Genomic DNA, 13,649 nt, shown 5'->3' with positions numbered 1-13,649 from the left:
TCGGGGTATTTTGGTGCTCTTGAGCCTGTGGGGTAACGGCTGAGAGTAATCTACGGTTGGTATCTTGTCCACTTGTTCATACTATGGGTGACACCAGATTTTAGCTTCAAGGACCCCTTCCCAGCTCATTTATAGTTATATGTTTTGTTTGTTATAATAAAGGCCGCTGTGGCCAATTATATGCAACTTGAGACTCATGTCGTTATTCGGAGGTTGGGAAGGAAAAGGGGTCGGTGATCCCTTGGGAAGGCACTTAATCAGGGTAGTCGACAATACCAATGTCAAGTCATGGCAATGATTCTCCACATACTAGAGAATAAACTGTTTCTGATCTTCTTGACTGCTCAGTGATGTATTGAATGCATTCATGAGTGCACTGGAGCGTTTAGCGGCATCATTCACGATTTTCAATCTGGCAACTTTTGAGGATGCATCAATGTAACTTGCATTACTGTTCCATGGACAAGGATCTTGATGAAGAAAATCTTGGTTTATTTCCAGTGCCATGAACAGTTTTCTGGGTTGGATGACATGAAGTAATGAAGCTTCTTGTGTGACACAAGGTCTTCGGCAAGCTGCATGTGAGTTGAGCAGAAAATGTTGCCTTCCTTATGCAGAGCCAGTACCATCTCAATCATTTCTGTAGTTGGAACCTCACTGTCAAAAAAAGCCAGGCCCAACTTAATTTCACTGAGGTAACTTAAAGGGAACCTGTCACCCCCAAAATCGATGGTGAGGTAAGCTCACCGTCATCAGGGGCTTATCTCCAGCATTCTGTAATGCTGTAGATAAGCCGCCGATGTATCCTGAAAGAGGAGAAAAAGACGTTAGATTATACTCACCCAGGGGCAGTCCCGCTCCAATGGGTGTCTCAGGTCTGCTCCAGCGCCTCCCATCTTCATTCCATGACGTCCTCTTCTGGTCTTCACGCCGCGGCTCTGGCGCAGGCGTACTTTGTCTGCCCTGTTGAGGGCAGAGGAAAGTACTGCAGTGCGCAGCGGGACTGCCCCTGGGTGAGTATAATCTAACCTCTTTTTCTCCTCTTTCAGGTAACATCGGCGGCTTATCTACAGCATTACAGAATGCTGTAGATAAGCCCCTGATGACGGTGAGCTTACCTCTCCATCGATTTTGGGGGTGACAGGTTCCCTTTAAGTATCTGTTAAGTTGCCTCAGCAACAGGCATGTTGAGTCCTTTGCATGCTATAAATTCTTACAGAAATGTCAAATCTTTTTGTGGTGATATGGCTGGAATCTGACAGAAGTATCAAGACTTCAAGTATAAGTGGACAGTAAAAGCGCTAATTTGATGGGCATTTTTTAACTTTGTCAAAGTTAAATGAAATTGCTGAAAAAACATGAAGATCTTCAGAGTGTACATCACATCAGCCTTCCATTGGGCCCGATGATAGGTGCCTGGAGTATTGAGGTGTACATCTGGGTTTGCCGGCGAACCAAGGAGCTGGAGTGCCATTGTTAAAAATTTCTTGTAATCATCTCTTGAATGGCTTTGTACTAGCTGGTTAGTGCAAAATTCATCTAGAAACTAGTGATGAGTGAGTATACTGGTTGCTCAGGTTTTCCAGAGCATGCTCGGGTGATCTCCGAGTATTTATGACTGTTTGGAGATTTAGTTTTCCTTGCTGCAGCTAGATGATTTGCGGCTACTAGACAGCTTGATTACATGTTGGGATTCCCTGGCAACCCCCACATGTACTCAGGCTGGCTAACAGCCATAAATCATCCAGCTGAGGCAAGGAAAACTAAATCTCTGAGCAGTCATAAATACTCGGAGATCACCCGAGCGTGCTCAGGAAAACCCGAGCAACGAGTATTTTCGCTCATCACTACTAGAAACGCCTTAAGTGGACCTAGCTCAGTTGAAACTATGTCATCTTCCTTTCCAGCAGAAAACTTGCTTTTATCCAGTTTATTCCAGTCAGCCAAAAATCTTTCAAACAACTTTATATTTGGACCTGTTGATGCTGGCCACAATTTATGAAACACGCTTGCAATAATTTGCTCATGAATGTGGTTCCTCAGTAGTATTTTCTGCAGTTTCTGTTGCATTAGGACGCATGCACCAGCCTTTGTACCACTGTTACTACTGGTCATGTCGAATTATATAAACTTCACTTAATCCAAGAGATGCCAATCCTGCAGAACCTCAAATACAGCTCCTGTGCTGTTAGGTATCTCTGGGACCGACATCAACTTCTCAGTTACTCTAGTACTGCCAGTCGCTTAGTAGTTTCACTGTGGGTCTGTCTTGCAAAATTTTTCTCATTCAAGTGTACAGTCAGTGGACCACTGCTATCAAAGGAAGGTTTGATATCATTTGCTGCAATTAGTGATGAGCGAGTATACTCGTTACTCGAGATTTCCCGAGCATGCTCAGTGGTCTCTGAGTATTTCAGCGTGCTCAGAGATTTAGTTTGTCGATGCAGCTGCATGATTTGCGGCTGCTAGACAGCTTGAATACATGTTGGGATTGCCTAACAAACAGGCAAGGATCACTTGCTATGAGAGCCGGCCTCTGAATGATGCTCATAGGTATCAGGCAATTAAAACCACAGTGGTAACCCGCGATATGTGATACAGGCTCCGATGGGCAGGATTAGTGACAGCGGCATTTAACATGGTAATATCTGCAGGTGGATTGCGATTATCCCCGTGGCTGTTAGGGGCACATGTCAGCTTATGAAATCAGCTGACATGTGATGAAAAAGTTGCAGGCTTGCTGGAGCACGCAGCAAATAGGGAGAGGCAACCTTAGACGTACCTATACGTAAAGGGGTTAATGTGAGTAGGCAAAAGTTTGTGGTCATCATAATTGATCTGTATATATTACACTCCTTATGCAATTTTGGCTCTGCACATTACTGATGGTTATTGACACATGAGTTGTGTGATGTCCAGATTGGATTATTATTGTAAATTACACCATTTGCTGCTATATTTGCAGAGGGGATTTTATAAGTGGTTAGAAAAAAGAACAATTTTTTATAGGGGCACTATGTAAGTTGTCAGGAAAGTCTTTTTGTTTTGCATCCCCATGATAAATCGTTTTCTGTTGGTGACTTATTATGTACATGTCAGAATCATTCATCACAAGGCTTTCTCCTAAGATGCTGTAGCTACAAACCTTCCCTACATTATGTTTGTCACTTGTCATAACTACATGCTTAACAGATCAAAGATATCAATAGATTTGCTATAGATAGATTGATAGAAGCAGGTAAATGAGGTATACAGGCTTGTGATAGCTGCAGTAATTTGTAAATTGACATATAACAGCCAGAATCAGGTACACAGCAGTAGAACAGAGGATAAAATTGTGAGTAAATGGTATGTCATCATTTTAGCAGTTTTGTTGCCTGAGGACAGCTTTTTAATTAATTTTAACAATGGCTTACGAGAATATCATGAAGTTAAGGCCCCTTCACATTTAGCGACGCTGCAGCGATACCGACAACGATCCGAATCGCTGCAGCGTCGCTGTTTGGTCGCTGGAGAGCTGTCACACAGACCGCTCTCCAGCGACCAACGATGCCGGTAACAAGGGTAAACATCGGGTAACTAAGCGCAGGGCCGCGCTTAGTAACCCGATGTTTACCCTGGTTACCATGCTAAAAGTAAAAAAAACCAAACACTAGATACTTACCTACAGCCGTCTGTCCTCCAGCGCTGCGCTCTGCTTCTCTGCTCTCCTCCTGTACTGTCTGGGAGCCGGAAAGCAGAGCGGTGACGTCACCGCTCTGCTTTCCGGCTCACAGCCAGTACAGGAGGAGTGCAGAGCGCAGCGCTGGAGGACAGACAGCTGTAGGTAAGTATCTAGTGTTTTTTTTTTTTTACTTTTAGCATGGTAACCAGGGTAAACATCGGGTTACTAAGCGCGGCCCTGCGCTTAGTTACCCGATGTTTACCCTGGTTACCAGTGAAGACATCGCTGGATCGGTGTCACACACGCCGATCCAGCGATGTCTCCAGGGAGTCCAGCGACGAAATAAAGTTCTGGACTTTATTCAGCGACCAACGATCTCCCAGCAGGGGCCTGATCGTTGGTCGCTGTCACACATAACGATTTCATTAACGATATCGTTGCTACGTCACAAATAGCAACGATATCGTTAACAATATCGTTATGTGTGAAGGTACCTTTACTGGCACCATTCTAAGATGCAATCTCAGCCTAACGGAATGTCAGTCACAATTTTATCAGCTACCCAAGATGACCTTATGTTCTGCATCAGCAATTTTCTTGACATTCCTACACATTACCTGCATCCATCATGAATCATCATACAATCAGATTATCAAGACAACCCCAAAACTTTACAGGAGGATGAAGAACAGCTTCTCAGATGTGTGATAAAAGGTAGGGGATCAAAGTCTGGCAATGTCTGTCCCAAGCACTAAATGTGCTTTATGTTTTATTTCTATATGGAGGCTGACTGCATTTGTAGGATGAAACTTATATTAAATACAAATGTAATTATTATATGAATTCATGTTTCAAATATTCACAGCTACAAATACAAGGGCTTGACCATTTTGTTTCCATAGTCCAAAAACTATGTTCTTTCAAGTTGTTAATATTTCCATTACAAAGTCCTTTCTATGGCAAATATGCAAATGTGTGAATTGAAAGCTGTAATCCTCATGATAAGCCATCAGTATGACATCAATAACGGTGCCTCAAGAGGTAGGAAAATGAGGGTGATAGTCCATGCTACTGATGTAGATACAAGAAACCGGGTAACAATGACTGTAAGATCAAACAGTTTATTCTCTACGCATTTCCTTAGTTCCTTAGTGGAGATGGGTGAACCCGAGCAGTAAAGTTCGGGGTCCGTACCGAACACTTAGTACTAACATAGTACTACTCTCGATAGCAAGGAAAATCCAAGTATGTAGCCGGCACTCCCGTGTACAGATTCTCATAGATGTTATATATAAATATTTGGCTTTAATAAGGTAATAAAAAAATTAAAGGACAACGCATTTCGACTCCTACACCCAGGAGCCTTCTTCAGGTTATTAAAAAAAATAAATAAACAAGTGAGTGCAATTATATAAGAGAGCAATTTACACTTATTTTCTACTGCACTTAGATCGTGTGTGGCGTTGTTCCCATTTTTTTCCCTATCCTCAGGGTTGTTTGGATTCAGAGTACTACTCTCATCAGCCAATGCCTGCTGTCGCTGCTAATAGCGAGAGTAGGTGCCGCTGATGGGATAATTCATCAGCCAGCACCTGTGTGCTATAAATAAAAACATTCAAAAAAAAAAAAAAGTAGGGTTTCTTCTATTTTTAATAACCAGCGCATTTAAAACTGACAGCTACGGGCTGTCATCTTTATCAACTCAGCTGTCAGCTTTATCCTGCCTGATTATCAAGAACAGAAAGGTCCGGTGTCATTTTCTTAAATTATTTAAACAAATAATTTTAAAAAATGGCATGGGATGCCCTTCATTTTTGACAACCAGCCATACAAAGCAAACAGCTGGGGGTTGGTACTCTCAGACTGGTAAGGGGCCAAGGATATTTGTGCCATCCAGCCTAAAAATAGCAGCCCACAGCTGCCCCAGAAAAGGCACTTTACCCAGCTTCTCCCACATTCCCTGGTGCTGTGGCAAGTGGGGTAATGGTTGTGGAGTTGATATCAGCTGTTTCATGGCCGCTGACATCAAGCCCACAGGTTAGTAATGGAGAGGTATCTATAAGATGCCCCCATTATTTACCCCATAGTTAGATTGCAAAAAAGACACAGCCAGAATAAAATCATATAATTGAAATAATGACACAGACTCCTTTATTTGAAATAAAAATAAATAAACACAATTATACTCACCTTTTACGACTAATCCATTGAAGTACATGTCACCTGTAAAAGACAAAAAATAACAAACATAATATTAACTTTTACACCTAATCCATCCTATGCCGTTGCCCCCTGGAAAACAAGCTTTGCAAAAAAGAAAAAAAAGAGCATGAACCGCACATCCCAAAATCATACGTTGATCTAAAGCCGCTAGGCAAAAATTAATATAACCGAATATGAGGTTTTCAGTTTAACATTCTGATCAGACTGTATGAAGCCCACTGCCACTTCACGGCAAACCTCATAGTGGGTCCTATCGCCCTAACGGAGCGGAGCCGAGCGGCGCCCACCGCCACAGCGGCCATGCACCAGCAGGGCGGACGGCCTGTTGCCCCACAGCACCCATGCTGCAAGACTGAGTCCCCATGACTCCAGACCGCGCCGCCCCACCAGCACAAAGCCACAGCAACAATGGCCGCCACACACCACCAACACCAAAATGAAAGGAGCACTTAAACTCACCTTCCTCCAGCTCTTCAGTGAGAGCCAAAATGGGCTAGACCCCTTACTTTGCAGTCTCCTGCTAATTAAAATCACCTGTGCCAAATGGGAGGAGTGCTGGTCCAAGAAGAAGACTAGAACATGCTTTGCAAAAAAGAAAAAAAAAGAGCATGACCCGCACATCCCAAAATCATACGTTGAGCTAAAGCCGCTAGGCAAAAATTAATATAACTGAATATGAGGTTTTCAGTTTAATTCTGATCAGACTGTATGAAGCCCACTGCCACTTCACGGCAAACCTCGTAGTGGGTCCTATCGCCCTAACGGAGCGGAGCCGTGCGGCGCCCACCGCCACAGCGGCCATGCACCAGCAGGGCGGACGGCCTGTTGCCCCACAGCACCCATGCTGCAAGACTGAGTCCCCATGACTCCAGACCGCGCTGCCCCACCAGCACAAAGCCACAGCAACAATGGCCGCCACACACCACCAACACCAAAATGAAAGGAGCACTTAAACTCACCTTCCTCCAGCTCTTCAGTGAGAGCCAAAATGGGCTAGACCCCTTACTTTGCAGTCTCCTGCTAATTAAAATCACCTGTGCCAAATGGGAGGAGTGCTGGTCCAAGAAGAAGACTAGAACATGCTTTGCAAAAAAGAAAAAAAAAGAGCATGACCCGCACATCCCAAAATCATACGTTGAGCTAAAGCCGCTAGGCAAAAATTAATATAACTGAATATGAGGTTTTCAGTTTAATTCTGATCAGACTGTATGAAGCCCACTGCCACTTCACGGCAAACCTCGTAGTGGGTCCTATCGCCCTAACGGAGCGGAGCCGTGCGGCGCCCACCGCCACAGCGGCCATGCACCAGCAGGGCGGACGGCCTGTTGCCCCACAGCACCCATGCTGCAAGACTGAGTCCCCATGACTCCAGACCGCGCTGCCCCACCAGCACAAGGCCACAGCAACAATGGCCGCCACACATCACCAACACCAAAATGAAAGGAGCACTTAAACTCACCTTCCTCCAGCTCTTCAGTGAGAGCCAAAATGGGCTAGACCCCTTACTTTGCAGTCTCCTGCTAATTAAAATCACCTGTGCCAAATGGGAGGAGTGCTGGTCCAAGAAGAAGACTAGAACATGCTTTGCAAAAAAGAAAAAAAATGAGCATGAACTGCACATCCCAAAATCATACGTTGAGCTAAAGCCGCTAGGCAAAAATTAATATAACTGAATATGAGGTTTTCAGTTTAATTCTGATCAGACTGTATGAAGCCCACTGCCACTTCACGGCAAACCTCGTAGTGGGTCCTATCGCCCTAACGGAGCGGAGCCGTGCGGCGCACACCGCCACAGCGGCCATGCACCAGCAGGGGGCTTCATACAGTCTGATCAGAATGTTAAACTGAAAACCTCATGTTCAGTATATAAATTTTTGCCTAGCGGCTTTAGATCAACGTATGATTTTGGAATGTGCGGTTCATGCTCTTTTTTTTTTTTTCCTTTTTGCAAAGCATCCCCTGGAAAACAATAAACTACCATACCCCTCACCCATCCAACGCAAAGATAATCCATACTGTTCCATGACGATCCGGATGATTTGGAGAGTAGTACCCTCTCACAGCCGAAGTCTGTGACCAGCGGGAACCTTTTTACTGCTGGTCACAGCTGCTGGCTTACGCTGTCATCTGACAGAGTGATAGGTAATTGCTGCTCTCTGACTGGTGGTAATGATCTTGCTGTTGATCAGAGCCTGTGTTTGCAGCACTGTCATGCAGATGATAGCATTTCAAACAACAGATGTTCGGGCTCCCCATTCATCTGAATGGAGTCTTGGTTCAGGTTCTGGTACCGAAACAATTTTTTTTTTAAATGTTCCACTGGACACGAACATCTAAGGGTTTGCCCAACACTATTCCTTAGTTCCAACTTCTTCGTTAGTTGAACTAACTTGCTCCAACTTTGAAATGCGTAGAGAATAAACTACTTGATCTTACCATCATTGTTCTCCGTTTTCTTGTATCTACATCGGTAGCATGGACTATCGCTCTCATTTTCCTACCCATTGATTGCCATAACAAGATTCCCTTTATGACAGTGCTGAAGTTGATGTTTGATCATGATTCCTCCTTTGTGGGTTAACTCAACCCCTGATGAGTGAGCAGCTCCTCAAAATCATCTAAGGGTACCGTCACACAGTGGCATTTTGATCGCTACGACGGCACGATTTGTGACGTTCCAGCGATATATCCGTGACGTTCCAGCGATCTCGCTGTGTCTGACACGCTCCTGCGATCAGGGACCCCGCTGAGAATAGTACGTAGTAGCAGATCGTTTGAAACTTTCTTTCGTCGTCTAGTGTCCCGCTGTGGTGGCATGATCGCATGGTGTAACAAAGGTGTGCACGATATTGTATACGATGTGCGCATAGTAACCAACGGCTTCTACATCGCAGATACGTCATGAAATTATCGCTCCAGCGTCGTACATTGCAAAGTGTGACAGCAGTCTACGACGCTGGAGCGATATTGTTACGATGCTGGAGCGTCACGGATCGTGCCGTCGTAGCGATCAAAATGCCACTGTGTGACGGTACCCTAACACCTTATTTCTCCCTTGGATAAGTCCTATTGTGCTTTTTGTCTCCTTTTCGTGTATCAATGAGGGTCAGACAATCAGCAGTCTAGCTGTCTACTTGTTTGAAAAGGCTGCAGCTCTAGTGTGTAGTATTACTCCATTCCCTTCAGTTCATATAATGCTGACATACAATAAACGGTCGTTAAAAGAAGCTGTTTTTTTTAGACTGAATTGAGCACCGCAGCATTATTGAAATCCAAAGCATGTCAATTCTTCCATCATTTTCATAGCATTATTTCACCCATAGAAAGAAAGCAATGAGAACGTAAAAATACTGCATAAATTAAGCTAAAAAGTTTTGCTGCATGTTTGCTCCATTTTTGCTTCATTTTTGGTGATTAAAACTAACCTTAATAAATATGTACAATGAAAGTAACACGAGTATTCCGCATTAAAACATGCAGCTAAAAATGCTGCATAAATGCAGGGAAATTGCAGCAAAACCTAAGTTTTCAACACAGTATTTTTACTGCCAAGAGATCCTGGTTTGGATGCAGAAAAAAGGCAGCAAAACTCTGTGTGGGAACATAGCCTAACTGTGTATACAGTTCTTATATAGATGAAGCACTGACATCACTGGACTTACCCTTTTTTGCAAGTTAGCGATTTGCTTTCTTGTTTCAACATCTTTTCCTCCAGATTCAAGGAACTTTCTATATGCTAGATCGAAGGCTTGTCCAATTGTTAATGTTATCTCTTCAGCCTTAATAAAACAGATCAATTTACAAATTTTTTACAGAACTTGGGTCCTCTTTATGTTGTTTTGTTTCAATAGCTTAAAAAATACTTTAATAAAATGATTGTTGCAGGTTAATAGTACTGCAAATGGAACGCCCGCCAGGGCCATGGGGTACTCGGTACCGGGTCCGGTACTTAAAGGGATGTGTCATGGCAGCGGTGACCCGCTCCATGGCCCTGGGCGCCCTAACTAAAGGGACAGTTTTTAAAGGGGTTTGTGAAATAAAAGATTGTGACGCCACCTGTGGTACTCGGTCAATGGTGACAGACGCTGGTTAAAGGAGTCCTCACACAAGGTCCTCACGTTTTCTCTCTGTCCCCCTGGTTGGTAGGACACTACCCGTACCACAGGTAGTGTGAGCCTTTTTACAGGATCTCTATCACGACCCGGGCTCTATGCGCTCCTGTGTCCTCGGGCGTTAATGGTGGACAAGCAATCTGCTGTTCACCGGTTTCTGCCGTGGGACAGAGAGTTACCCCAACAACCTCGGTCTTCTGGCTACCGGTATCTGCGCTCAGTGTTGAGGAAGCCCAGTCGCAACTTCTCTCTCCAGCTCTTCACTCGCCTTTGCTCCTTTTCTTCCTTCATACTCTCTACAACTTATTTTGTCCTTCTCTCGCTCCCTTCCAGGAGCTGCAGCACCTCACATGGCTGCACAGACCCTTCAGCCTTCCTGACTCTCTTGGTCTCTCACAGACTGACTGCCTGACTTTCCCTCAAGCCAGAATATATATAGGGGTGCCACCCATAAGCTGGATCAGAGCTCCCCCTTCTGGCCTGGAGTAAGAACATGTTGCATGTTTGTGAATACCTGATAAAAGGAATCCTTCCCCGCTTCCAAGCATGACATCACTCTCCCCATGAGGGAAGCAATGCCACTGTAACAACCAGGAACCTGGGGTGCTACACAAATATTGATGATGAAATGTGTTGTGTGTCTAAAGGGCTGATGATTTGTTAAACATTATAATTGTATTCATTACCAATCAGGGTCCTGAATAAGGCCGGTTTCACACGTCAGTGGCTCCGGTACGTGAGGTGACAGTTTTCTCACGTACCGGAGCGACTGACACACGTAGACACATAAAAATCAATGCATCTTTTCAGATGTCACTGATTTTTTGCGGACCGTGTCTCCGTGTGCCAAACACGGAGACATGTCAGTGTTCGTGGGAGCGCACGGATTACACGGACCCATTAAAGTCAATGGGTCCGTGTAAAACACGTACCGCACACGGACATTGTCCGTGTGCAGTCCGTGTGCCATGCAGGAGACAGCGCTACATTAAGCGCTGTCCCCCCCACTAGTGCTGAAGCCGCGATTCATATCTTCTCTCCAGCAGCGTTTGCTGTAGAGAAGATATGAATATTAGTGTGTAAAATGCAGATCCAGGTCCCCCCCCTCCCATCCCCTGTGCGCCCCCCGCCGCTGTGATTAAAATACTCACCTAGCTCCCGGATCCCTCGCCGCAGCGTCCTCTCCTGGCCGCAGCTTCTCCTATATGCGGTCACGTGGGGCCGCCGATTACAATCGTGAATATGCGGCTCCACCTCCCAAAGGGAGACCTGGATCTGCATTTTACACACTAATATTCATATCTTCCCTGCAGCAAACGCTGCTGCAGGGAAGATATGAATGGGGCTTCAGCACGATGCCGGGGACAGCGCTAAACTTTAGCGCTGTCTCCGGCATGGTGCGTGTGGTACCCAGTGGGCACACGGGCAGCACACGTGTGCCGCACGTGTGCCACACTGATGTACCACAGAAACTTAGGGCACACGGACACGGATAATTCCGGTACCGATTTTTTCCGGTACTGGAATTATCTGGACTAGGGTTGAGCGACCTTGACCTTTTTAGAGTCTAGTCGTGTTTCGCGAAACCCGACTATCTTAGAAGTCGAGTCGAGTGGAATCGGCCGATTATCGCGAAAAGTCGGGTATCGCCCGAAACACGAAACCCAATGCAAGTCAATGGGGGAGCATAGTCGGCAGTGAGTGGAGGCCAGGAAAACACCTACACTGCCCATTTTAATGGCAAAAACATCCATTCTTGTTACAGAAGCTTGTCAATCGTAATTTACCTTATAATAATTGGAAAGCATTTGAAATTGGGGGTCATTTGGCTAAAGTTGTGGGGGGTAGGGCTGGTTCAAGTAATTAGTGGGCCCAGGAAATCTGGAACACGTCACGGCAGTGGAGCAGGGAGAGGTAAGTATTTCAACTTTGCAAGTGCTGAGATCCTGAGCAAGCAGGGGGGGCCCACTCGTTGGCATTGGCACTGGCACAGGGCCCCTCAAAGTACAGCGGTGTGTTTGCACGGCGGGGGCGCCTCCCACCGGCAGCAACACTTTTGCGTACTATGAGAGGCCCTGTACCAGTGACATCGCAAACTAGTATTCCTCCCCCCACCTGATGAAGGAACCTGCACTTTCATCTGCACCTTCCTCTTTGTCCCCGCGTAAGGTGGTATGGTATGCGGGAAGGGGAACCTGACTTTCAGCAGGGTCACAATCTTGCTGTGTAGCGTGCACGGGGAATTTTGCGTTATGGGTCAATGTACCAGCAGACTCATCTATCACTGGCTGGGCAATGGGCAGGATGAGGAGGAAACTGTTGTGAATTCTGTGGCTGAATTCACTCCTGTGGTCACAAGTTGTACTGCAGCTTCTGAGCTTCCTCCCTCAGGTGTTCTGGTGAGCTCGTTGGCTGCTTTGTTATTTAACTCCACCTGATTCTGTCTTCCTTGCTCCTTGTCAATGTTCCAGTGTTGGATCTGAGCTTCTGGATCTTTCCTGTGGCCTGCTGCTCTGCTTAGATAAGTGCTTCTTTGCTTTTGTTGCTACTTTTTCTGTCCAGCTTGTCATTTCGTTTTGCTGGAAGCTCTGAGACGCAAAGGGTGTACCGCCGTGCCGTTAGTTCGGCACGGTGGGTCTTTTTGCCCCCTTTGCGTGGTGTTTTGCTTTAGGGTTTTTTGTAGACTGCAAAGTTCTCTTTGCTATCCTCGCTCTATCTAGAATATCGGGCCTCACTTTGCTGAATCTATTTCATCCCTACGTTTGTCTTTTCATCTTGCTAACAGTCATTATATGTGGGGGGCTGCCTTTTCCTTTGGGGTATTTCTCTGAGGCAAGTCAGGCTTGTTTTTCTATCTTCAGGCTAGTCAGCTCCTCAGGCTGTGCCGAGTTGCATAGGTAGTGTCAGGCGCAATCCACAGCTGCCTTTAGTTGTGTTTAGGTTAGGTTCAGGTATTGCGGTCTACAGAGATTCCACGTCTCAGAGCTCGTTCTATTGTTTTTGGGTTATTGTCAGATCACTGTATGTGCTCTGATTGCTGGCACACTGTGTCACTGGATTGCCTACATAACAGTACAAGGAGCCACGCTAATGATTCTCAATAGAGGGAAAAAAGAAGTTCTGACATCATTTTTTTTTCTCAGCTCTGTGTTCAGTCTTTTTTTTCCCCTAGACATTTGGGTGTTTCAGGACACAGGTGTGGACATGGATATTCAGGGTCTGTGCTCTTCAATGGATAATCTCGTTACACATGTACAAAGGATTCAAGATACTATTGATCAGAAATCTATGTTAGAACCAAGAATTCCTATTCCTGATTTGTTTTTTGGTGATAGAACTAAGTTTCTTAATTTCAAAAATAATTGTAAGCTATTTCTGGCCTTGAAACCTCATTCTTCTGGTAATCCTATTCAACAGGTTTTGATTATTATTTCTTTTTTGCGCGGCGACCCTCAGGACTGGGCATTTTCTCTTGCGCCAGGAGACCCTACATTGAGTAATGTCAATGCGTTTTTCCTGGCGCTCGGATTACTTTACGATGAGCCTAATTCAGTGGATCAGGCTGAGAAAAATTTGCTGGCTTTGTGCCAGGGTCAGGATGATATAGAAGTATATTGTCAGAAATTTAGGAAGTGGTCAGTACTCACTCT

At 45.2% G+C, this 13,649-nt stretch overlaps 1 protein-coding gene across 18 annotated transcripts in view; it reads right to left on the bottom strand.

The window, feature by feature from the left end:
• The window catches only part of GULP1 (GULP PTB domain containing engulfment adaptor 1), a 1,948,673-nt gene that overhangs the window by 689,339 nt on the left and 1,245,685 nt on the right, over positions 1-13,649 (bottom strand). For 13 of the 18 annotated variants that reach the window (XR_011314670.1, XR_011314671.1, XR_011314672.1 and 10 more), the window contains one exon: positions 9,550-9,666. The exons of the other annotated variants lie outside the window; for them this stretch is intronic. Coding sequence is in view for 9 of the 13 variants with exons in the window: in XM_069733778.1 (XP_069589879.1) it covers positions 9,550-9,666 (117 nt within the window). In the remaining 4 variants the exon portion in view is untranslated. The remainder of the gene's footprint in view (positions 1-9,549; positions 9,667-13,649) is intronic. 18 annotated transcript variants of the gene reach the window in all.

Source organism: Ranitomeya imitator, chromosome 7, assembly GCF_032444005.1.
Source record: "Ranitomeya imitator isolate aRanImi1 chromosome 7, aRanImi1.pri, whole genome shotgun sequence".
NCBI lineage: Eukaryota > Metazoa > Chordata > Amphibia > Anura > Dendrobatidae > Ranitomeya > Ranitomeya imitator.
Note: the sequence above shows the minus strand (reverse complement) of the source record. Positions and strands in the feature narration are given on the sequence as shown.